This window comes from Stegostoma tigrinum, chromosome 12, assembly GCF_030684315.1.
Source record: "Stegostoma tigrinum isolate sSteTig4 chromosome 12, sSteTig4.hap1, whole genome shotgun sequence".
In the NCBI taxonomy this organism is placed as follows: Eukaryota; Metazoa; Chordata; class Chondrichthyes; order Orectolobiformes; family Stegostomatidae; genus Stegostoma; species Stegostoma tigrinum.
In genome coordinates this window covers 34000825-34026393 of record NC_081365.1, presented here as the reverse complement: position 1 = coordinate 34026393, position 25569 = coordinate 34000825, and the positions used below count along the sequence as shown (strand labels likewise).

Genomic DNA, 25569 nt, shown 5'->3' with positions numbered 1-25569 from the left:
TCCTTCAAAGCCACTACAACTTAAACTTATGAATATAGAGAAAATTAATAATTAAAATTATGCTTTAGCTCAAAGTAGGTAGTGATTTCTTGACCAGATGAGGAAAGGCACATATAAGATCCTAACATAAGATGTACCCATGTGAAAATGTAAAAGCTTATGAACTAAGGGAAATCATGTACTGCAATGTTCAATTCAGTTGAAAATATTCCAGCTTTGATATCCAGATTTGTGCTGGACAATGCTAGTTATGTCCATAAATTTAGAAAATCACCAGTTTTAGTTTGAAAAGCATTGCTACTGTATCTTTTATTCGTAAAATCTTCTTCAAATCGCAAAGCATTTCCATCCCTGTGCAGAATACCTTAAAACTAAAATACATGCCACCTCCAATCCAAGTTAATACTCTGCATAGTTATTCTTCACCTTTGGTAAAACAATGATGAAATAATTTGAAAGCAAGAGCTCTCAAACTACTACATACAAATTTCTTTCACATCTTCACAACCAATTGCAGTTACTGCTGTTTAAAAAGGAGAATTTGGGTTATCGTGTGCCTGAAGAATTAAATAAGACTTTCCTGACTCAAAAGTGAAGTTGATTCCAAAACTTAAGATTGCAGTTTGCTGTTGTGCAGAGATCACCACTGTCAGCTGCTTGCTTCAATCACAATAGCACCTCATGCTATTCTGTGAAAACACAGCAATCATTTTGCACTGAAACAGCTGCACATGGAAGATTTAATGCTTATTCACATTCCTCATTAGTGCACAGAACTTTCATTGGTCTAAAAAGGTGATATCAGCTGAGTCACCAATTTTAATATCAATACAGACCTTTCCAATCAACTTATATACCATTGCCAATGACAGTTTTGGATTGAACTAATAATCCAAACCCTAAACTAATAAAAAAGTTCTGCATAAAAACCACTCTTTACCAGCTACCATCGGTTCTGAAGAAGGGTCACTGGATCTGAAACATTAATTCTGATTTCTCTCCACAGATGCTGCCAGACCTGCTGAGATTTTCCAGAAATTTCTGTTTTTGCCCCAAACTAATAATCCGAAGAACACAAGTTCAAGTCACACTGTGTAGCAGTTTGTAAATTTGATTTAAAAAGCTGACATTACTAGAAGTGGCCCTGAAAAGATCTGTTTGATGTAAAAACCTAACTGTTGCCTAGCCAACTTAGGGAAGGAAATCTGCATCCTTGCACTGTGTAGTTTATGCTTATTATTCCACAGCTGATGATGCAACTCAAAACTGTCCTCTGAAAAAGATGCAGCAGAATAATTAATCATGTCAAGTTGTTGCAAAAAGTACTGGAGGCAGCACTCAGTGAAGCACATATCTTTAATATACTGTCTTAACATTTCTACTATTACTCAGTTCTTGCTTGAGGCTTTCCCTGCATGCTTAAAAAAGTAAAAATAAAATTAGCTCGTGAAGGAGCTTTCAAGCCAAACCACATCTATGAGTTGTTACATTTTGACAGCTGTAACAAATTCTAACATAGCAGGTGAAATAATTTGAAACATTTGGAAACAATCAACACCATTTGAAAATCAAACAACCTCCAACTTTTTAAAGAAGTCAAACTGCCTCATCTCCTGAATCTCAATCGTTGTCAAAAAGGACAAGTTCTTCCTTAACCATTTCATCGCTACTAAATTTCACTGAAGTCCATCCATTAGATTTTCAGGTATTTGGTGAGATTTTCCATTTTGACTTTAATGTTAGAGGTTGTTCTTTCCATTAGGAATCAAAATGCGTTTTCTCCTACAATCAAGTATTGTTCCACTAAATTATCCCCACTGTTATCTTCCACAGTCAATAGATAGGGTACGACATTTAAAGGGCATCCATGATGTGGAGATGCCAGAGTTTGGACTGGAGTGGACAAAGTCAAAAGTCACACGGCACCAGGTTATAGTCCAAGAGGTTGATTTGAAATCACAAGCTTTTGGAGCTGATGAAGGAACAGCGTTCCAAAAGCTTGTGATTTCAAATAAACCTGTTGGACTCTAACCTGGTGTCGTGACTTCTGACTTCAAAGGGCATCCAGACAGACATTCACTTAACAGCAAACATACAGCATCACTGGAACCTAAATTAGTTGTCCCCACTCCCAAGATGTCTCAAACTAAACAGAATCTAGCCCTTGGGTTCAGCAACGCCAAGAGGCTTTATTTCAGACGTCCAGCAAAGAAGGGGTGTCCACTCTTTACAGATGATAGCAAGAAGGCCTAGCATCAGATCCAGGCAGCCTGGGCCAAAGCTGCAGCCTGGTCAGCACTGTGCCTGTCAAAAAAAAACCTGATTCTTTGCAACAATGGGTTAAACAATCTGCTCTTAGGGTCAATGCCACCATCTATTCATTGCAAACTGACATTCATCGAGCTACTCAGTTTGATCATGTCTCTGCACAGGCATGTAATTGGGCAAAAGCCTGCAAGCATAAACTTCATATGGAATACGCACACCAAAAGGTCACAATCACCTCATGCTGCCCATGTCCTCATGCTTTCTGGGCACTGTGGCTCCTAATCATCTACGGGGGGGGGGGGAGATTCACAACTGTGTACGGTTATGCATGCTCATCAGACGTATCCATTGCCATCACATTTATGCAGAATAATCTGAACCCTTGGTATCCACTGCAGGAGTTCTCCAGGATAGAATCCTAGGCATTTGCATCTTCAGCTCTTAATAATGTTAGTTTCATCACAAGATCAAATGCTCACTGACAGCTGTGGTGCTCAGCTCCCTACAAGTTCTTCAAACAATGAAGCAATCCATTAGTACATGAAACAGACTCGGATGCTATCTAAGTTAAGGCTGATTTGGCATCACTAAAGTCACACGAATGTCGACAAATCCCCATGAGCAATGAGGGAGTTCGACCAGTTCACCATGACTTGCAACAATATTGCACCTCTCATTACCAACATCCTGGAGACTACCACTGAAGAAGATCTGGACCAGCCACGTAAGTGCAGTGCAAATAGAGTAGATCAGAATCAGAGATAAAAAGTGTACAGTTGGATGAATACAGCAGGCCAAGGAACATCAGAGGAGCAAGAAAGCTGATGTTTCAGTTCTAGACTCTTCTTCAGAAATGCTCCTCTGATGCTGCGTGGCCTTCTGTGTTCAACCAGCTCTACACCTTGTTATCTTAGGTTCTCCAGCATCAGCAGTTCCTACTATCTCCAGATCGGAATCAGAGCTGGCATTCTACATTGGGTACATACCTGACTCCCCAAAGTTCTCTTATCTACAAGTCATATCACCAATGCAATGGGATGTACTCTAGTATTAGCACTCAAAATCATGACCATGTTTAGGATAAAACAACACACCTTCCCATCCACCAAGTTAACCATCCACTCTTTCTACCACTAGCTCACCATGGCTACAATAGTATGATTTAGAACACACTGCAGCAACTCGCCCAAGTTTATGTGACAATACCTTCTAAATCCACAACAACCACCACTTAGGAGGGCAATGGCAATAGGTAAACAAGAAGGAATAAAATCTGCAAGTCACACACCATTCTGACTTGAATGCGCGGATTCTTTTGTTGTTTCTTGATCAATACCCAATAGCACTGTGGCAGTACTTTCTGTATTGGACTGTATTCCCCTGGGAAACTAGAAATGAGAAATAAATATTGTTTTTTTAAAAGTTTGGACTCTTTATGTATAATATCTTTTAATTATATTCATTTAACCTCCAAAGTTCTTTTCATTTAACTCTTTAACTCAGAAAAAAAAAGTAATTAATTCAGTAAGAAATTGTAAGCAGTTTTATAAGAAAGCACAATAAAGTACTCTTGGAATTAATGAATACTGGATCAGAGGAAAATTAATTGTTCCAGAGTCATTCCTGGGATTATTCTGTTTTGGTCTACAGTACACAAAACTCAAGGGTTTCTAGACAAAAGCCCCTCTAGGAAGAGTGTAAAGTGAGGAAACTGTCTAAGGCATACACTTGGCATAAGAGGTCCTTTGGTGAGCTCATTGAAGATGCAAACCCTCTCAATGATAAGAATTCTACTGTTTGTTGGATAAATTTTAAAAAAGTCAAGTTGGAAGAATATAGCTATCTGATTACCATCTAGCCCAAATCAACTGTAGATTAATAAATTTGTAATTTACAATTTCAGAAATAAAGTTCATCAAGTCTTATTTCAAATTTCACTGTGAAGCACAATCATGAAAATCTTCAATCTTTCAGGTGTTACATTATGACAAAACCATAATAAATAAGATCTCTCTGATGAAGGGTCTAGGCCCGAAACGTCAGCTTTTGTGCGTCTCTCTGATGAAGGGTCTAGGCCCGAAACGTCAGCTTTTGTGCTCCTGAGATGCTGCTTGGCCTGCTGTGTTCATCCAGCTTCACACTTTATTATCATAAATAAGAGTCGGGTATTTGTCACTCATATCTATTCTGCCGTTTAATATGATCGCAGCTGATCTGATCACCCATAACCCGGGTTCTGTCAATCAAAATCTGTCTAACTTTACCTTGAAATGGGACATGATCTAATTGAAACAAATGAGAATAAGGGGCTTCACGAGGTGGATGCTGGGAAGATGTTACCTCTTGGAATTTTAGAACTAGGGGCGTAGTTTAAACATCAGGGCCTCCTGTTTAACAGGGAGATTAGGTTTGTTTTCCCTCACAGTTATAAAGCTTTTGAATACTGTTTCCCAGACAGCAATGGAAACCATATTACAGAAGCAGATTCTTCAGTCAAAGTCCATGGCGAACATAATCCTAAACTAAACTAGTCCCACCTGCCTGCTGCTAGTGCATTTCCCTCCAAGTCTTTTATATTCTTGCAATTATTTAAGTGTGTTTTAAACGTTGCAACTGTGCCTGCATCCACCGCTTCCTCAAGAAGTTCATTCCACAGGCGAACCAGCCTCTTGTAACGGATTTGACTTTGTCTTTTCTTAAATTTCTCTCCTGTCACCTTAAACATAAGTCCCAAGTAGGAAAAGATACCCTATCTGTACCCCTCGTGATTCTACACACTTCTATAAGGTCACCCTCAGCCTCCTACGCTCCAGTGAACAGATGTCCCAGCCTTTCTTTGCAACTCAAACCTTCCATACCTGGCAAGATCCTGGTAAATCTCTTCTGAGCTCTCTCTCGCTTAATTATATCTTTCCTATAAGAGGGCGACCAGAACACAGGTCCTGCATCTGTTTGTTGGACCAAAATGCAATATTTTACATTTATCCAGATTGAATTCTACCTGCCATTTTTCAGCCCACAGACCCACCTGTAATCTTAAAAAGCCTTCTTCATTATCTACAATGCCACCAATTCTGGTGTTGTCCACAAACTTACTTCTATACTACACCATACCTTCCACATTCACATCTAAATCATTTATGTAAGTGACAAATAAAGAAGGACCCAGAAGCAATCCCTGTGGAACACCACTGGTGACAGGCTTCCAGATCAAAAAGCAACATCTACCACCACTGCCTCCTGCAGTTAAGCCAATTATATATCCAACTGACAAGCTCACCCTGAATCCCGTGTGACCTAACTTTACTATTTAGTCTACCACGTGGAGCCTTGTCGAAGGCTTTACTGAAGTCCAAGTAAACAACTTCGGCTTTGTCCTCAAACCTTTTGGTAACTTCCTCGAAAAAAACTCAAATTAAGTTTGAGAGACATGATTTTCCTCACACAAAACTGTGCTGACTATCCCTCATCAAATTTTGTCTCTCTTTATATTCTCAAAAACCACCAGGACGTCCACTTCTGTAATGTGAACTGTTTTTAAAGCATCAATATTTGTTTCCCTGAATTCTCTAGCCCCCATTTCTTTCTCCACAGTAAAAAGTGACGTGCAATACTCATTTGATATTTTTCCTATCTCGTGAGGTTCAACACAAATATGAGCTCTTTGATCTTTAAGGGGCCTTACCCTCTCTCTCCAGCTACCCTCTTAAATGCACTGGTACAATCTCTTTGGATTATCTTTAACCTTATCTGCCAATGCTATCTCATATCTCCTCTTTGCTTACCTGATTTCCTTAAGAGTGCCCCTACAATCTCTCATATTGATTAAGAGATTAATTTGAACCCAGTTGTCTATATCTAAGATTCTCAACTAGAATTTCAATATCTCTATTCATCCATTGTTCCTTCATCTTTCCAGCCTTAGCTCTCAATCTAACAGGAACATAATGCCTCTTAAGTTTCATCACCACACTCTTGAAAGCCTCCCACATGTCAGATGTCCTTTTACCTGTGAACAGTCTACTCCAACCAATGATTGAAAGTCCTTGTCTCATACCGTTAAAATTTGCCTTACTCTAATTAAAAACTTTAACTTTTATGGAAGGTTTATCCTTTTCCACGGCCATTTTAAATCTAATAGAATTATGATCACTAGACCTAAAGTGTTCCCCTACTTTCACTTCAGTCACCTGCCCCGCCTTATTGCCTGAAAAAAGGCCAAGCTTTGCTCCTTTCCTAGCGGGAACATCCACATATTTTTAAAGAAAATTTTCTTGAACACATTTGACAAAGTCTTCACCATCCAAACCTTTAACACTATGCTAGCCCCAGTAAAGATTTGAAAAATTAAAAGCCCCATTACAGCCTTATTATGCTTACAAATAGCTGAGATCTCTCTATACATTCGTTCCTCAATTTCTAATTGACTTTGTTTCTTTGACATTCAGAACCTTCCTCTTCAATTCTTCTATTTACAGTGCTGGGTCTAGGTGAAGTGGTTCGTGACTGAGAGGTGCAATTGTTTGTCGCGAACCAAGCATAGGTGTTCCACAAAGTGGTGGACCTATGCTCGGTTCGCGACAAACTACTGCACCTCCCAGTCGCGAACCACTTCAACTCGCCCTCCCACTCCTCAGACGACATGTCCATCCGGTGCCTCCTCTAGTGTCTCTTCGATGCCACCTGAAGGTTGCAGGAACACCTCGTATTGCGCTTAGGAACCCTGTAGCCCAATGGTATCAATGTCGACTTCACAAGCTTCAAAATCTCCCGGTCCCTGACCGCATCCCACAACCAGCCAGCATGCCCCAGCCTCCCTCACCTGTCTGTTCTTTCTCCCACCTCAACCCCCACCCCCACCTCCACCTCCTTCCTACCAGCCTCAACCCCACCCCCTTGACCTGTCTGTCTTCCCTTGGCTGACCTACCCCACATCCTAACTCCCCACCTACAATCACCTTTACTGGCTCCATCCACACCTCCTTGACCTGTCTGTCTCCTCTCCATCTGTCTGCTCCTTTATCCATCTTCCATCTGCCACTCCCTCTCTCCCTATTTATTTCAGAATCCCCTTCTCCTCCCCTATTTCTGAAGAAGGGTCCAGACCCGAAACATCAGCTTTCCTGCTCCTCTGATGCCGCTTAGCAGGCTGTGTTCACCCAGCTCTACATCTTGTTATCGCAACTTCAGCTCAGCTTTTGCCAGCTTTTTGAGAAATCCTCTTGAGGGTCCAACATGAGAACTGAAAAACTGAAACCGTTACAATTCCTGCAGAATGTCTAGACGATCTGCTCTTAACATCTCATGCATGTCCTGATTATGAGGAGACCCCAGTGACATCAACAGATGTCTAGTAATATCTGTCTGTGTCAGCAATGAAAATCATCTGGAATACTTCAGATCTTAAATCTTTTTCTGAGAATTAACAAGGCCAAAGTGCTGTTCTTCAATGTTAATTTCTGCTGAGAAAGTTTCTTTACAATTCCCTTTAACTGGTGCAAGAGTTGGTGTTGGGTTAGTTAAAACAGTAAATATTTATTTTTGAGATTGCTGACTTGCTCGCCAAGCTGTCTTGTTTTTGTTCAGTTGTTTCGTCACCATGCTAGGTGACATCAACAGTTGCTTTTCTGTATACTGAGGTTTGGAACTCGCTGTTTGTCAATCGTTCTACTTTAACATCCAGAAACGGAAGCTGATTGTTATTTTCTTCTTCTCATGTGACTTTAATCCCTGTGAATACACTGTTGATGAGGTGCTGGATCTCACCTAATTTGCTGCGTTTAATAGTGACAAATGTGTAGTCTACGTACTGGATCCACAGTTTAGGTTGAATGGGGGGAGGGTGGTGTGTTCTAGTCTTTGCATGACTTCTTCTGCGATGAGTCCCGAGATGGGTGACCCCATTGGTGTACAGTTGATCTGATGTATTTCTGACCATTAAAGACAAAGTACGTGGTGAGGGGAAGATCTATTAATTTAAGTATGTTGTCCTTGCTGTGTCCTCCAGTAATGTGGCTACTGTTTCTTTGGCTAGTAGGATGTCGATTGATGTGAATAAAGCTGTGATGTTCATAGACACCATAATCTCATCGTCGCTGATTTTTATGTTCTTCAGGCTATCAAGGAAATCTTGGGTTGAGTGGATAGAATGGGGTGATCCATCTGTTAGGTGTTTCAATCTCTGTTGTGTGATGTAGGGAAACAATGGGTCTGAGAGGAATGTCTGGTTTATGTACTTCAGGCAGTCCATAGAAGCAGAGGGTGTTTGTGCCTTCTGGTTTCATTCTCACAAAGTCTGTCGTGGTTATCTGCCCTGCATTCATTAGTCGCTTCAGTGTCTGGGTGATCCTATTACCTAGGTGTGGTGTTAGGTCTATCGCCACCTGTTGGTAAGTGGTTACATCTGCAAGCAATGTCTATGCTTTTTTAATGTAGACTGGTTTGTTCGAAATGACGGTCATCGCCCTTTGTCTGCTGGTAGAGTTATGATGTTCTTGTCTTTCTTGAGTTTATCTACTGCTTTTCTCTCTGTTGTGTTCAGGTTGTCGCCTTTGTTCCTTCTGTGCAGTGCGAGGATTAGAGTTTGTCGGATGGCTTGTTGTGTTTCATTCATCAGTTTGTTGTCTTTTAATGTACTCTCCAGAGCAGCCATGAAGTCTATTCTGTTCGCATCTTTGTGGTTATAGTTCAGTTCACATAATAAGACAGCTTTCTCAGTTTCTGTGAACTGTCTGTTGGATAGGTTTCTTTTGCACGTGTCCAGTTTGTTGTTTTCCTTGTCTTTGTAGTGGATCAGTTTGGTGAGCTTCTCCTGTAGCTCATGTCCTGTCTTAGTTTTAGTGTTGATCGATGGTGATTGGCCTGTTCTAGGGTTGCAGTCGGTTGCTGGTCTGTAGAGTTTAGATACTGTGATTTTTGTCACACAACTTCTCATTCATACTTGTGGAGTCGGTTCTGGGCATCATTAATCATTGCTCATAGCACTCTGTGTCCGTTCTGTTCAATTATTTCATACACCTGTGGGTTGTTGAGTGGATGTTAATATTTCATGCTGCAGGGTAGTCACTGGTTCCTAAGGCATTCGTGGAGGAAGTGAAGTTGTTCACGGGTAGAGCTCAGTCAGTTGGCAAAGGTTTCCCATTGTCTGGCAAGTTTGAGCGTGTTATGCCTGTAGTTGTTTAAAGTTTTGGCAAAAATCTGCAGCTCGGTGGATGAGGTTATTGACTTGCTCGTCAAGCTGGCTTGTTTTTGTTCAAATGTTTTGTCACCATGCATGGTGACATTATCAGTGGAGCCTCCGATGAAACGATGTTATTTTATCCTGCTTGGAATTTACACTGTCCAGTCCGTTGTGGTGGGTACTTCATTTCAGGTTTTGATCTGTATGGGTTTGTACATGGGGTCCAATTCTATATGCTTGTTGATTGAAGTATGACCATTCCTCTAGGAATTCCTGTGTGCGTCTATATTTGGCTTGGGCTACTACAGTTACCTTGTCCCAGTTAAATTGATAGCCTTCATTGTCTGAATGTACGGATATTACGGAGGGTTTGTCATGCTGTTTTGCTGCTAGCTAATGTTCATGTATTCTGATGGCTAGTTCCCTTCCTGTGTGTCTAATATGATGTTTGTGGCAGTCGTATGGTATTTTGTAAACCACGCTTGTTCTGCATATTGTGGTAATGGGATCTTTAATCCTCATGTCATGGAGTGGCTGCGGGCAACTATGATGTCAAGTGGTCTTAGGAGTCTTGCTGTCAGTTCCAAAATGTTCTTGATGTAGGGCAGTGTGGCCTGTGTGTTATGTCATACTGTGTCCTCCTGTTGTTGCCTGCTTTGTAAGCATCTGTGGTTGAAGTTGCGGGAATATCTGTTTAAGGCGAGGATCTTGTGTAAATGTTCTTCCTCTTTCCTTCGTAGTTCTGTAAAGCAACCCTTACGGATCAAATCCTCAACTTCCACAGCAACCACCCCAAAGTCCACAAACAAAGCTGCATTAGGACACTATTTAAACAGGCCAGGACACATTGCAACACTCCAGAACTACGCAGGAAAGACGAAGAACACTCATACAAGATCCTCGCTTTAAAGTGATATCCCCGCAACTTCATCCACAAACAGCAACAGGAGGACACAGTATGACCTAACACATTGGCCACACTGCCCAACATTAAGAATATATCAGAATTGACAATAAGACTCTTAAGACCACTAGACATAATGGGGGCCCAAACGTCCACAGCCACTCTATGACAAACACTTCTAAGGATTAAAGACCCCACTCCCACAACATGCGGAACGAACGTGGTTCACAAAATACCATGCAATAACTGCCACAAACATTATATCAGACACACAGGAAGGAAACTAGCCATCAGAATACATGAACATCAGCTAGCAGCAAAATGGCACAACAAACTCTCCTTAATATTGACATATTCAGACAATGAAGGCTATCAATTTAACTAGGACAAGGTAACACTAGTAGCCCAAGCCAAACATAGACACGCACAGGAATTCCTAGAGGCATGGATCTCCACCATACTTCAATCAACAAGCACATCGAATTAAACCGCATATACAAACTCATACAGATCAAAACCAGAAATGAAGTACTCACCACAAAGGACCAGACAGAATAATAACACAGGAGTGGTTTTCCATCGCTTCATCGGAGGCTCCACTAATGATGTCACTAAGCATGGTGACAAAACGTCTGAACAAAAACAAGCCAGCTCAGTGAGCAAACCAACAACCTCATCCACAACCCGAGCTACAGATCTTTGCCAAAACTTTAAATATTTATTTTTATTGCAAACTATTATTCAGCTTGATCTTTATCAGTTAAGTCTTGTGTCTGTAAAAAAATCAATTTTATTGTTTATTAAACAAATTTGGTCAATGGATCATTTTATTCTGAATCTAATATGAATTATACGTAATTAAAACAAAGAACAGAATAAATACTGGAGATCTGCAGCAAGCAAAAACAAAGTACTGGAGAAACTTAGAGTGTCTGGCAGCACCTTTGGAGAAACAAACAGTTAACAGTTTGATTAGTTCTGACAAAGTGTCATTGGACTTGAAACATTAACTGTTTTTCTCTCCACGGATACGACTACCACAAGTGCTGAGTTTCTCCAACACTATCATTTTTTTGTTTACATACAGTATGTAAATGGCCGATCAGTAACTGGGCCAAACAGTTATATATATGCTGTTACCAGTTAAGTAGTAAGACTAGATAGGCTCAGTGCTCATGTCCAACCACAGTCATGACAATTGCCATTTTTAAAAAAAGCCCATTTCATTCACAAACATCCTTCAGAAAGGAACTCTGCCATCATTACATGGTCTGGCCTACACGTGACACGAGTCCAACAGCAACTACTCTGATAAGATCTAAAAAGTCAATCAGTCCAACAGTAACTAAGGATCAACAATAAATGTTGGAACTGACAGTGACACCCACATCCTATGAAAGAATAAAAAGCTTCCCTACTTTTATACGTCATCCCCTTTGCAACAAAAGCTAAAATTCCAATCACCATTCTAATCACGATGCACCTGTATGCTAGTCTTTTTGTAATTTATGTATTACGTCATATTTCTTTTTAGCACAGATTTCTATTTCATTCCATTTAAATAATAGTTGCCTTTCCAAAATTGAAAACTTCAGAATTTCCCACATTACGCTCACTCACTTCACTTGTCTAGATACTTTCACAGACTTCAGATTTGTCCTCTTCACAACTTGTTTAGAAAACCTATCTTTGTATCATCAGCAAAATTTACCACAGTACACACAGTTCTTTCATCCAAATCAATAACACGATTACAAATTGTTGAGACCCCAGCAATACTCTATCCTGCAAATACGTAAATTTCAATACATGGGTTCATATCGTGTACGCTAACTTTTGATATGGCAATTTACTGAATATCTTTTACAAATTCAACATCATCAAATCTACTGGTTCACAACTATCTATAAGACTATAAGACATAGGAGCAGAAGCAAACCATTCAACCATCAACTCTGCTCTACCATTCAATGACATCATGGCTGAGCTGAAAACCCAATTCCATATCCTTGTCCTTTTCCTATAATCGTTGATTCCCTTGTTAATTAAAAATCTCTCAGCCTTGAATACGTAAAGACAGAGCGTGACAGCCCTCTGTGGTCAAGAATTCCACAGATTCATTATCCTCGAGAAAAGAAATACCTGTCTTTGTCTTAAATATGCAATCCTTTATTCTGAGATTATTCCCTTTAGTTCTATAATACCTCACAAGGGGAAACAACCTCACTAGATCTACCTTGTCAAGGGCCCTCAGAATTTTATACGCTTCAATAAGGTCCCCTCTCATTCTTTTAAATTCCACTGAGTACAGGCCCAATCTACTCAACTTCTCCCCATAAAACACTTCATTCCTTCTATCAGCCTAATTAACTTTCTCTAGACTACCTCCAATGTCAGTACATTTTTCCTTAGACAAGGTGCCCAAAACTGCTCATAGTATTCCAGCTGTGGTCTGACTATTGCCTTGTGTAGTTTTAGCAAAACTTCCTTACTTTTTACTCCAGTCCCTTTGAAACGAAGGCCAATATTCCACTTGCCTTCACTGTTAACTGCTGAACATGGCAGCTAGCTTTGTGATTCATGCACAGGGATTCCAAAATTCTACTGTGCTGTAGCTTTCTGCTCTCTTTTCTCCAGTTAAATAACATTCAGCACTTCTGTTCCTATAGAAGTACAAACCTCACATTTTCCCACATTATATTTCATCTTTTTTGCCCACTTTTTTTTTGCACACTTCACTTAACCAGTCTATCTCCCTCTGCACTCTTTTTGTCATCTTTGCTCCTTGTCTTACTGCCCTGCCTGTTACTTTCTCAAAGAACTGTAATAAATTAGTCAAACATCAGTTCTCGTTCACAAAGCCACATTGACTGTCTGAATTATGAGTTTCTAAACTTGTTGGAAAAAGGGAGACATGCTGTTGATGTTTTTATTCATCAGGACAAATACTGGGACATAAAACTTCAAAGGGAATTTGGCATAGGAAACTAGGCATTGATTGGCTGGCTGCCAATTAATCTTACTGTGACAATCAGACAGATTAGTCAAGTTATCATGTGCTTTCCTCAATGCAATATTATTCTTAAATTCTTTAGTTGGCCATGAATGCTGGTACTTCTCATACAGTCTTTCTTTCTCAACGGACAATACTGAAAACATAAAATGTTAATAGTCAGCCAGGCAAATTTTACTCTGAAGCCAGTTTTACACATCAGGAAGCCTACATTATTTTCCAAGAGTTCTGCAAAAATTATTCAACATCGAAACAATTAAAAGGGAAAGGTCCAACCTGTGCTCCCTTCATTGCCATCCAAGGAAGGCTTGATAGACTCTGACGGATTGCTCATTCTCGATTCTGTGCAAAATGGAAAAGAGGCATATCAGTTATTCATTATGTTTTTCTTCTTTCACCAGTTACTTTCTTCATTCAGGAAGAAGGCATTTAATTGAGCAGTAGAGTTTTTTTGCAGTGATTAAATACTAATAACTATGTTACTCTGATAAAAAGCCAGTTTTAGTAATGAATAGATACGACTCATAAACTGAACTGACACTATTCTAGAAATATTGTGATGAAACTGTGAGATTGTAAAGTTTTATTTTAATACCTTTTACTGCAAGTGTGGGCTATCGGAATTCGAAGTTAAACATATTGCTTTCTTTACGTATTTAGAGTTAACAATTAGCTTTTTATAAACTACAATCCTAATAACAAGTGAGAGGAAGTCACTCTCCTAGTGAACAATCCAGAGGACTTAGAAGGAAAACTTTTCAGACCCTCAGTTTCGTTTCAGTTTGTGTTGGGAACTTGTTCAAGAGAAAAGCATTTATCAAATTCCGAAATGCTAAGAGGTCTTTCAATGGAGTAATATGCGCTAAGCAGTGTACCTAATAAAATGTTTAAAGTAATGAAATTATTATTAATCCCAGATCAGACTGTTTTTACTTCAGTTGATGGAAAAGAAATTAAGTTAAATTTTTGAAGTTTTAAAAGCTAAAATGGAACTGAAACTGCACATGGGCTGCTCAGTGGTTAGCACCGCTGCCTCACAATACCAAGGACCTGGGGTTGATACCACTCTTGGGTGACAGTTTGTGTGGCATTTGAACATTCTTCCGTGCCTGTGCGGGTTACCCCCAAGTGCTTTGGCTTCTTCGCACGGTCCACAGATGTGCAGGTTAGGTGGATTGGCCATGTTAAATTGTCCACAGTATCCAGAGATGTGCAAGCTAGCTAGATTAGCGGTGAGAAATGCAGGGTTACAGCGACAGGGTAAGAGGATGGGTCTGGATGGGATGCTCTTTGGACAGTCAGCATTGACACGATGGGCCGAATGGCCTACTTCCACACAGTAGGGATTCTATGGTTCTGTGACACTGGAACAAGCTTTATCAGGAGCACAGTAATAGTAATTTAGAAAGTGTACCCTGTGGTTTCAGAGGAGTTGAAATTTTAATTACCACAAGCCCAACAAGTCTGTCTGTCTGTCTGTCTCTCTCTCTTTCCACCCCCCCGCCACTTTGAAAATCAGCAGGACTGGGTCTTGCTATAGGGCCAGCATTAGGTATTTTTAGGATGTTTGTAAGGTGTATCAGTATCATAATTGTATCATAAAATTTACTGATTCCGATACAAAGCTGTTTTTGTTCAATCTTTGAAGAGTGCTTAGGTTGTTTATACTGTATTTAAAACCTTTGAACTTGTGCAAAGTGTTTTTGTTCATATTTCTGATACTAATAAACTTTTGCTGTTGAAACAAAATTTGCAATATTGCGCGCTTATGTTTTAGTAAAAGACCACTGTAACTGGAAAAAAAAACAAAATTTACAATCGATCCAGCCAGGTTCCTGTCAGGGATCTGACGTACCCAGTACTAACATTGCCTAAGCATTACCTCATACCACTGGGGTGACAAGATCATAATAATGCACAAAAACTGTGTCTCTAGCATAGCAAATTCTTTTCAGAATTGATTCACTCTACCATTCTTCCCACAGATTGTACATGTAGTAGTTGAAGCAAACCAGGTATACTAGGATTGGTTTTTAAAATCAACATTCAATGCAATGGGTAAGAGAGTCATTTCAGCAAAACAAAGTTACTTCCATGTACTTTGCCTTCTTACAACATGATCGTCCATTTATGACAACTTTTATAAAGATATTCAATTACATCAGCCTTTTTAAACAGATACAACAGTTACAGCACAAGTAAACCTTGAACACGATTTCACTCTTTAAAAATGCCAAGATTTCATTTTTTAAAAATGTGACTATATATTAAGTACAAGCACAAATATATAGATCTATAGGGAAAAACATTCAAAATTGCAGGAATTCCACTTTCCCAAATTAAAGATAGACTGGTCAGAGCAAGGTGATGTATATTTTTCTCTCTTTGTTGGCCCTTTCACCAATTGCCACAGACCTGGATAATCAGCTGCCTCCTATTGGCAGCAGCCAGCTTGGTTAGTAGCTATAGTTAGTGATGAACATTTAATTTCCCCATCCAGAACACATGGTGGGGTGCCTTTGCCACCACTCAGAAGATTTCATTAGAAAATTAATACTAACATATCTACAACTTCTTTATCTAAGAGCCTGGAATGGCTCAGGACAGGGAGACTTATCGTCTCACAGGCACATCAAACTTTGTTTAGTATTGCTCCCCTGGTGATTATAACTTCAATAATTTCCTCTCTTCCTCGATATAGTGATTTACTACTATTACCAGGATGTTTTTGGTATTTACAGAAATGGCAGAAGAAAAATATTTATTCATTTCATCCAGCATTTTCTTGTTTACTCCCACTATTATTCTCTTGAGAACAAATGCTCACTTTATTTCCTCTTTTTCTTTTTAGATAACTACAGAAATTCTTAATATCTATTTTTACATTTCTTGCTAACATCCTCTCATACTATAATTTTCTTCATCCTGATTAACATTTAAATCATACTCTGCCACTTAACATTCTGACCAATCATCTGACCTGTCACTCCCACTCATCTTTGTGCAATTAAATGTATCTTCCTCAGGTTTGACATTTTCTTTAAATTCTCATAGAGACTATCTTTTATTTTTCTGTTTTTGACTGTGGATGAAAATATGAAAAGGATTAATAAAAAGGATGATTAAGGATTGCGGAACGGCTGCACTTTTTAACAGCAAGTTACCTGACGCTCATTCTAAGTGCGGTTTGAGAAGTTTAGTTGCAGAAGGGTTGCAACTAAGGACTTGAACAAATAGAGATTTGGCCAGTAACAAGTAATGGATTGGCGTGGGGACCGGTGACACATTATTAATACAAAGATCTTTTGCCTGCCAACAACTATGTGATTGGTTTCAGGTCACTGAAAAGGTTGTAGCAGTGTATGGCTTCTGTACACAGCTCCTTCCTTTCCAGACTCATTGGACCTCTGGCTCTTAACCAATAAGTGAAAGACTTTATAAGTATAATTCAGTGACCCAGTGACAGGAGCAGGTTGAGACTTGAACATGGGTTTTGTCGCTCAGAAGTAGGGACACAGCCACAGTCAAAAGAGCCCTCTTTTTTTTTAACAAGTGTTGTTACAATTGAATGGGATTTTCCCCCCCACCACCAAATCAGCAATGGCACTTTTTGTATATTATCTACCACCACCAAATCACCTGCATTTCCAATTAATCAATTTACGTGCGAAGCCCAACAATTGCAATACAATAACATCAAACGTGACAGAAAGGTAGGGAGAAACAGAGAGTGCTAAATCAAGATAATAAAATGTGAGGCTGGATGAACACAGCAGGCCAAGCAGCATCTCAGGAGCACAAAAGCTGACGTTTCGGGCCGAGACCCTTCATCAGAGAGGGGGCTGGGGAGAGGGAACTGGAATAAATAGGGAGAGAGGGGGAGGCAGACCGAAGATGGAGAGTAAAGAAGATAGGTGGAGAGAGTATAGGTGGGGAGGTAAGGAGGGGATAGGTCAGTCCAGGGAAGACGGACAGGTCAAGGAGGTGGGATGAGGTTAGTAGGTAGATGGGGGTGCGGCTTGGGGTGGGAGGAAGGGATGGGTGAGAGGAAGAACCGGTTAGGGAGGCAGAGACAGGTTGGACTGGTTTTGGGATGCAGTGGGTGGGGGGGGGGGGGGGGAAGAGCTAGGAGGGTTGTGTGGTGCAGTAGGGGGAGGGGACGAACTGGGCTGGTTTAGGGATGCAGTAGGGGAAGGGGAGATTTTGAAACTGGTGAAATCCACATTGATACCATATGGCTGCAGGGTTCCCAGGCGGAATGTGAGTTGCTGTTCCTGCAACCTTTGGGTGGCATCATTGTGGCAGTGCAGGAGGCCCATGATGGACATGTCATCTAGAGAATGGGAGGGGGAGTGGAAATGGTTTGCGACTGGGAGGTGCAGTTGTTTGTTGCGAACTGAGCGGAGGTGTTCTGCAAAGCGGTCCCCAAGCCTCCGCTTGGTTTCCCCAATGTAGAGGAAGCCACACCGGGTACAGTGGATGCAGTATACCACATCGGCAGATGTGCAGGTGAACCTCTGCTTAATGTGGAATGTCATCTTGGGGCCTGGGATAGGGGTAAGGGAGGAGGTGTGGGGACAAGTGTAGCATTTCCTGCGGTTGCAGGGGAAGGTGCCGGGTGTGGTGGGGTTGGAGGGCAGTGTGGAGCGAACAAGGGAGTCACGGAGAGAGTGGTCTCTCCGGAAAGCAGACAGGGGTGGAGACGGAAAAATGTCTTGGGTGGTGGGGTCGGATTGTAAATGGCGAAAGTGTCGGAGGATGATGCGTTGTATCCGGAGGTTGGTAGGGTGGTGAGTGAGAACGAGGGGGATCCTCTTAGGGCGGTTGTGGCGGGGGCAGGGTGTGAGGGATGTGTTGCGGGAAATACGGGAGACGCGGTCAAGGGCGTTCTCGATCACTGTGGGGGGAAAGTTGCGGTCCTTAAAGAACTTGGACATCTGGGATGTGCGGGAGTGGAATGTCTTATCGTGGGAGCAGATGCGGCAGAGGCGGAGGAATTGGGAATAGGGGATGGAATTTTTGCAGGAGGGTGGGTGGGAGGAGGTGTATTCTAGGTAGTTGTGGGAGTCGGCATCCTGAGATGCTGCTTGGCCTGCTGTGTTCATCCAGCCTCACATTTTATTATCTTGGAATTCTCCAGCATCTGCAGTTCCCATTATCTCTAGTGCTAAATCAAAATGGATTTGGAAAGGTAGATATGGCACTCCACCCTCTTTTGACTTCCACTCTCCTAGTTAAGTATTTTTTACTAAACAGACACACCTCTGCAGCAGGTGGGACATGAACACAGGTCTCCTGGCTCAGGCGTACAGTCACTTCCACTGCCACAACAACCCTCCTTTTTTAATCCAAAATATTTTCTCAACAACCTGATTCAACCTGGAGCAGATGGGACCAGGCCTTGGGCCCTCTTTCCCATATGTAGGGACAATACCACCGCCCTACAACAGACTTTTTTAATCCGAGAGATATTTTCTAATTAATCTACACGAAGATTTTATTACACACATCTGTAGCAGGTGGGACTTGAACTCAGGCCTCCTGGCTCCAAGGTAGGGATATTATCACAGTGCCACAACAGCCCCATTGGTGGTCCAATTTTTCTAAACAACCTGTTCAGCGATGTTATTATATATCTCTCCAGCAGATGGGACTTGAACTCCAGATTCCCAGTCCAGGGGTAAGGATGCTACCACTGTTCCACAGGACAACCATCTTTTTTTGGTCCAACTTTTTATTTCACTTTTTTAAAAAAACATCAACCTCTTCACAGATGTTATTACATGTCCTTCCAACAGATGGGACTTGAACCCGAGCAACTCAGTCCAGGCAGAGGGACAGTACAACGAGCCACAAGATGGCACTTTTTAAAATCAAACCAGTTTTTCTAACCAACCTGTTTGGAGATGTTATTATACACCTTTGGAGCAGGTGGGATTTGAACCTGGGCCTGCAACTCCAGGAGTAAAGACAATACCACTGTTCCACAAGAAGGCCCCCTTTTGTTATTCAGAAAATAACAAATTCAATGAGCATCATCTGCTTCCAATCAACTCTGGAGCTATATGTTTGAGCCTTAAGGGCTTGCGTTTCACAGTGGCAATTGTTCCTATCTCTGAGCCAGGGAACCCCGATTAACGTTCCACCTGCTCCAGACGTGTGTAATAACATCTCGAACCACTTTGATTTGAAAACATCTTGTCTTTGAACAGTAATGATCCAGAGGTTATTACCTTTATGGCTTCACTTTCTAATTTAGCACCTAGCTTTTCATACTCTGCAGAATTTATTTTCTAGTTGTGTTGGTATCTACCTGGACCTCAACTAGAGGATCACGTCTCCCTTCCACTTCAAACTTTTCTCCAGCCTGGAGCAGATATTACAAACTTTCACACAGAATAAATACAAGCCATCTAGATTCTCACGTCCTGCTGCAGAGAACAGTGTCAATTCCACTCACAACACTGTTCCTGACTGACACTAGATTCCCCTTTGCTCCTTCTGCTTGAATGGCTTCCAGGATCATGATGTCATAGTCAGTTAGCTCATCGACTGTGAAGTCCTCACTCTCATTCAAATAAGCCACATATCACAAATCATTTATATAATTGCACAGGTTTAAAATTCTGGTCTCTGGATCCCCATACCTACCTCACACTCAATCACACTTTACTGTCACTGACCACGGCAAAATCAGAAGATTCTATCCTAAGGGGCGTAGGTGCCTCCCAGCCCACTGACTCTGAGTGAAATTTCTTGCAGTTGCAGATACATGAACTGCAATTTGAAATCCTTCCTACCATTTGACATATAGGTAAAGCAGACGTTTAAAACTGCAAATAAAAACAAAATATTGTAAATGGTAAAAATCTGAAATGAACACAGGAAAATATTAGAGAAACTCAGCAAGTCTGGAAGCATCTGTGGAGAGAGAAAGAGTTAATGTTTCAAGTCCGGTAGGATGATTCTAATTAAAGAAGCATCATTTTGAATCTGCTGTCATCTCCATACTGCACAAACACAGACACAATGGGTTTTCTGACATTTTTGAATTGCCTGCATATCTGCTACAATACACTCAATCCCTTCATAAAGTTATTAAGATAAACTGTAAATAATTGAGACTCACAACAAACTCTACGGTACTACTTCTATAATAGTTTGCCATCGGGAAACTTATCCACTCATTATGACTTTGTTTTGCATCAGTTAGCTAGTCCTCTATCTATGCCGATATATTATCTTCAACACCATGCTTATATTTTCTGTTGTAACTTTTTATCTGGCACCTCATCAGATCCTTTTGAAAACACAGACACACTATGCTGCTCCCTGTACAGAAAGAGTGTTAATAAATTAGTCAAACACAAAACCATGCTGATTCTACTCAATTTTCTTTGATTTTTAATGCACTGCTGCTCCTTTATTAATAATAATGAATCCCAGTGTTTTCCCAATGACAAATATTAATGCATGAGGTTGTAGACTTGTTCGCTGAGCCGGTATATTTGATTGCAAATCCTCTCGAAAACTTTCAATATTAATCTAATTGACCTCTACTTTCCGATTTTCTGTCTCTTATTTTTCTTGAATTATCTTCAGGCTTTTCTAATCTGCTGGGACCTTTCTAGAATCCAGGAAATTCTGCTAAATACTAGATCATATCTATCATTTTCTTGTTTCTCATTATTAATTCCACAATCTCTAAGTATTAAACAGTTACTTCAGCTACTTTTCCTATGTAGGAGATTTTCCTGTATGATTTCAAATTTCCAAGCACTTACTCTTAATTTCTAAGAGTTAAGGACTATGTCAATGGAAATAATGCAGTTTAAATGACAGGTATGTTTTAACTCTGTACATGGCAAGTGGGCATCACTGTCAAAGTCCAAATTTTTTGCTGATCCTTCATTACCCACAAGATGGCAACGGTGAGTTGCATTTTGAACAGCCATACTTCTTGGAAAGGCACACCAACAAACAAAAGGTGGAGAAAATTAATTATGAAAATGCATTTTAAGGAAGATGAAAACACACAGCTAGAGCTCCTGTGGTAATTTTAAAAAAGCTAAAACAAGCATGGGACCCTTGGAGAATGTAACTAGGGAATAAATCATGGGGAATAGGGAACTAGCAGATAACAAACCAATATCCTGCATTGGTCTTCACGTTGAGAGCATAACAAACATCCCAAAGATAACAAATAAGCAAGGTACGAAGGGGAAAAAAACTAAACACAGTCAGACATATAGGGTATCTAACAAAATAATGGGACTGAAGTTAGGCAAGTCACTAGGACCTGGTGGCCTGCACTCAAGAGTTTAAATGAAAGTGACTGCCAAGATAGTGGAGGTAATAGTCAAAATATTCCAGAACTCACTGGATTTCAAGAGGTTTTCAGTATATTTAAAACTGTTAATGTGAAGGCCTTCTTCAAGAAGGGAGAGAGACAGAAAGCAGGAAAGTATACACCAGTTAGCCCAACAACTGTCACTGAAAAAATGCTGAAGTTCATTATTAAGAAAGAAATAGTGTTTCATTTAGAAGAGCTTAACACAACCAGAGTCAACGTGGTTTTGAGAAAGGGAAATCATCTTTGATAAATTTGCTGGAGTTCTTTGAGGGTATAATAGGCATATTTGGTAAAAGGAAACTAGCAGATGGATATATGGATTTTCAGAAGGCATTCGATTTGGTGCCTTATGAAAGTTTAATATTGAAGATAAGAGCTCGCAGTATCGGGGTTACTATATTAACATGGATTGAGGATACATAAGGCAGAGTCAGGTTTAATGGGTTTTTTTAAGGTTAGAAACATATAACTAGTGGAGAACAACAAACATCAGTCATAAGGCCTCAATTGTTTGTAATCTATATTAATGAGTTGGAGGAGGGAAAAGAGTGCATAGTGTCCAAATTTGCTGACAAAACAAAACAAAACTAGATGGGAGGACATGTTGTGATGATGCCATAAGGAGTCTGCAAGGGAATGTAGATAGGTTGAGTAAGTGAGCAAAAACTTGGCAGATGAATTTCATATGGGAAAATGGAAGATAAGAAGAATCAAAAGGCAGGTTATTACTTAAATGGATAGAAACCCCAAAGGGTCTGGATCTTCTTGAGCCTGAAACATTAAAAAGTTAGCATGCAAATACGGCAAGTAATTAAACAAGCAAATGAAATTTTGGCCTTTATTGCTAGGGAATTGGACTTTTAAAAACAGGGATGTATTGTTAAAACTTTACAGGATATTGGTGAGGCTGCACATAGAGTACAGTTTTGGTTCCCATGTTTAAAAAAGGATATACTGGCATTGGAAGCCAATCAACAGAGAGTCACCATGCTGATTCTTGGGATGAAGGGGTTGACTCACTAAGAATGGGTAAACAGGATTAGGTCTTTATTCATACCGTTTAGCAGAATAAGGGCGATCACTCTGAAACACAAGATTCTGAGTGGACTTGACACGGTAGATATTGAAATAATGTTTCCACCAGTGTCTCATGGTAGGGCCATAGCTACAGAAGAAAAGGATATGTATTTAAAGCTGAGATGCAAAGGAACTTCTAGGTTGTGGAACCTATATTACTGGAAGCATCTAAGTAGGAAGCAGACATTTGAAATATCAGAGAATTAACTGCTGTGCTGAGGTGACATGCAAGACAAGTGGAGACCTGGAGCAGTTATGCCATGATCTTGTTGAATGGTGGTGCAGACTTTAGGAGCCAAATGGCTTACTCTGGCTCAAGGAGAGAGTTTCAAAATTTTGATACCGTGACACAGCAATATGGAGTCAGGATGCATTGTGGCTATGACAGGAATTGCAGTTGGTGGTATTCCCTTGCAACTGCTGCACTTATTCGTCCAGGAGGTAGAGGTCATGGACATGGAAGGTGTTACCGAAGCAGTCTTGTTGAGATACTACAGAATATTGGGGGAGGGAGGAAATGGTTAAAGACAGTTGATGGGATGCTAATGAGTCAAGTTGCTTCGCTTTGGCACTGAGTTTCTTGAGTGTTGTTGGAACCACTTCAGGCAACTGGGAAGTATTCCATAACTATCTTGTCTTGTGCACACTGCATATGTGGACAGGTCTGGGAAAGTGAGATGCTCTGTTATTTGGCTCAGAACGTTTTCTTTTTAGGTTGCTGGCAAAGCTAGCACTCACTGCTCATCCCTAGTTGCCCTTGAGAAAGTGGCAGTGTACTGCCTTCCTGAAACTCTGCAGGCCATCTGGTATAGGGCCATCTGGTATAGGTACATCTATAATGCTGTTAGAAAAGGAGCTCCGGTCTTTTCAGCCAGTGAGAGAATGGTGATAAATTACCAAATCAGGATGAAGAATGGCTTAGAGGGAACTTGCAGGTCTTGCCATGTATCTTCTGCCCTTGTTCTTCTAGATGGTAGAGAGTGTGTATCTGGAAGATGATGTCTAAAAAGCCCTGGATTTCTGCAGTGCATCTTGTAGGTGGTAAACACTGTTGCTATGATGCCTCAGGGAAGGAGGCAGTGAATGTATTATTAAACAAGCGGGTTGCTTTATCCTAGATGGCATTAAATTTGTTGAGTGTTTGAGCTGCACTTATTTTGGCAAGTAGGAAGTATTCCAACACACCCCTAACTTGTGCCTTGTAGATGGTGGACAGGCTTTGGGGAGTCAGGCGAAGAGTTTGCTGTTGCAGGATTCTGAGCCTCTGAACTTCTTGTGTAGTAAAGCTGTTATTAACTGAGGTAATACCAAGGTTTGAAGTGCCTCAACAAATTAGTTCAGATAATAGCCCCCACTGTGTAGGGAAGATTAATAAGGAATTGTATGATGCGTTACACATCCAACAACAATGTTCCACTGTGCTAACAGCCCCAGGCAGCAGGGATAGTGGTAAGCACTAACGGAACACTCAAAGCTAAATTGACCAAGCCAACATCCAAAACTAGCCTTAACTGGTTAAAGGTTTTACCCCTAGCTCTGTACCACATGAGAATAACACCCCACTCCACTCCTGGACTCTTGGCAGCAGAGATAGTCTATGGCCGACCTAGTAGGACACCCTGGGATGCCAAAACAGGCTCACCCACCCAAAAAGACTTGAATGTTAAGGGTGAGGAAATGCAAAGGTACTTCCAGCAGCTAACGTTATCTCTAAAGTTTCTCCATTCACAGGTAAAGTGTGCCTTCGGACCACCTTCACGGATATCGGACCAGGACCTTGAGAATCAGAATTGCTCTTCATGGCTGCAGATAGGAGATTTCGTGCTCATTCCGGACTCCAGCTTGGACCAAGGTGGAAAGGGCCTTTTCAAATGCTTCTCCAGACTGCAACAGCCCTTAAAGTCAAGGGACGGAATCACTGGATCCACCTAAGTGACCACAAACGATGGGTCTCCTCACCAGCTTGCAACTAATCATTGGGCTGAGTATTGTTCTGACCGTGCGTGGGTTGGAGGACAATTTGTTTTATAGGACACATACCCAACTGCATGGTAATCGAACAGCATGTTATCCACTAGCACAGTCTGAAGAAGCTTTATATGCAGCAACACCAGGATGGAACCCTCACCAACACATTGAAGCAGATTATTCTGGCAGGCCTTGCTAAGGGGAGGGAGGAACTTGGAAGAGGGGTGTGCAGGGTAAATGCATAGAATTAGCGGTTAACGGCCCCTCCAAATGTGCAGGTACTAAACCTAAGCCTGGGAAGAAAGCGACCAACTGTACGAATCCTAACAGCTATCCACTTTGTTTTAATGGTACTGGAACTTGTTGTGTACATGCTTTAGTAAACGTCACTAACCATCCCCTTGATGCTTCCTGGCCTCATCAGTGTGTAAAGCGAACTTGTACAACTAGAGGGCTATTGAACTGCCCGTTTGGAATCAAAACCGGTAAATGTGACTTCAGGCATACAGTGGACTTGTGGGAATTGTAATGGCACCCATGTAGAAACGGGGTATGGGATATTTCCATTTCACTCCCCAGATTTCCAACCATTTAAGAGTCAATCCTCCTGGAATAGTTACAAGTTGGTACGTGAGTCTGTTACCTGCTATCGTGCTAAGAAAGGATTTGTTTTTCTTCTCAACGGGACATTTTCTACTGCTACTCCAACTTTGCTGGTGCTGTTTGCTGTTGGGACCTTTGGACCTCTCATGGTTCCTTGTCCCCAACGAGCACATACTCGACGACGAATTATCACACGCTCCATA

At 40.9% G+C, this 25569-nt stretch overlaps 1 protein-coding gene across 2 annotated transcripts in view; it reads right to left on the bottom strand.

Moving 5' to 3' along the window:
* The window catches only part of LOC125457297 (POU domain, class 2, transcription factor 1-like), a 382990-nt gene that overhangs the window by 254417 nt on the left and 103004 nt on the right, over positions 1 to 25569 (bottom strand). For both annotated transcript variants that reach the window (XM_048541322.2, XM_048541324.2), the window contains exon 2: positions 13642 to 13707. In XM_048541322.2, coding sequence (XP_048397279.1) covers positions 13642 to 13707 — 66 coding nt within the window. The remainder of the gene's footprint in view (positions 1 to 13641; positions 13708 to 25569) is intronic.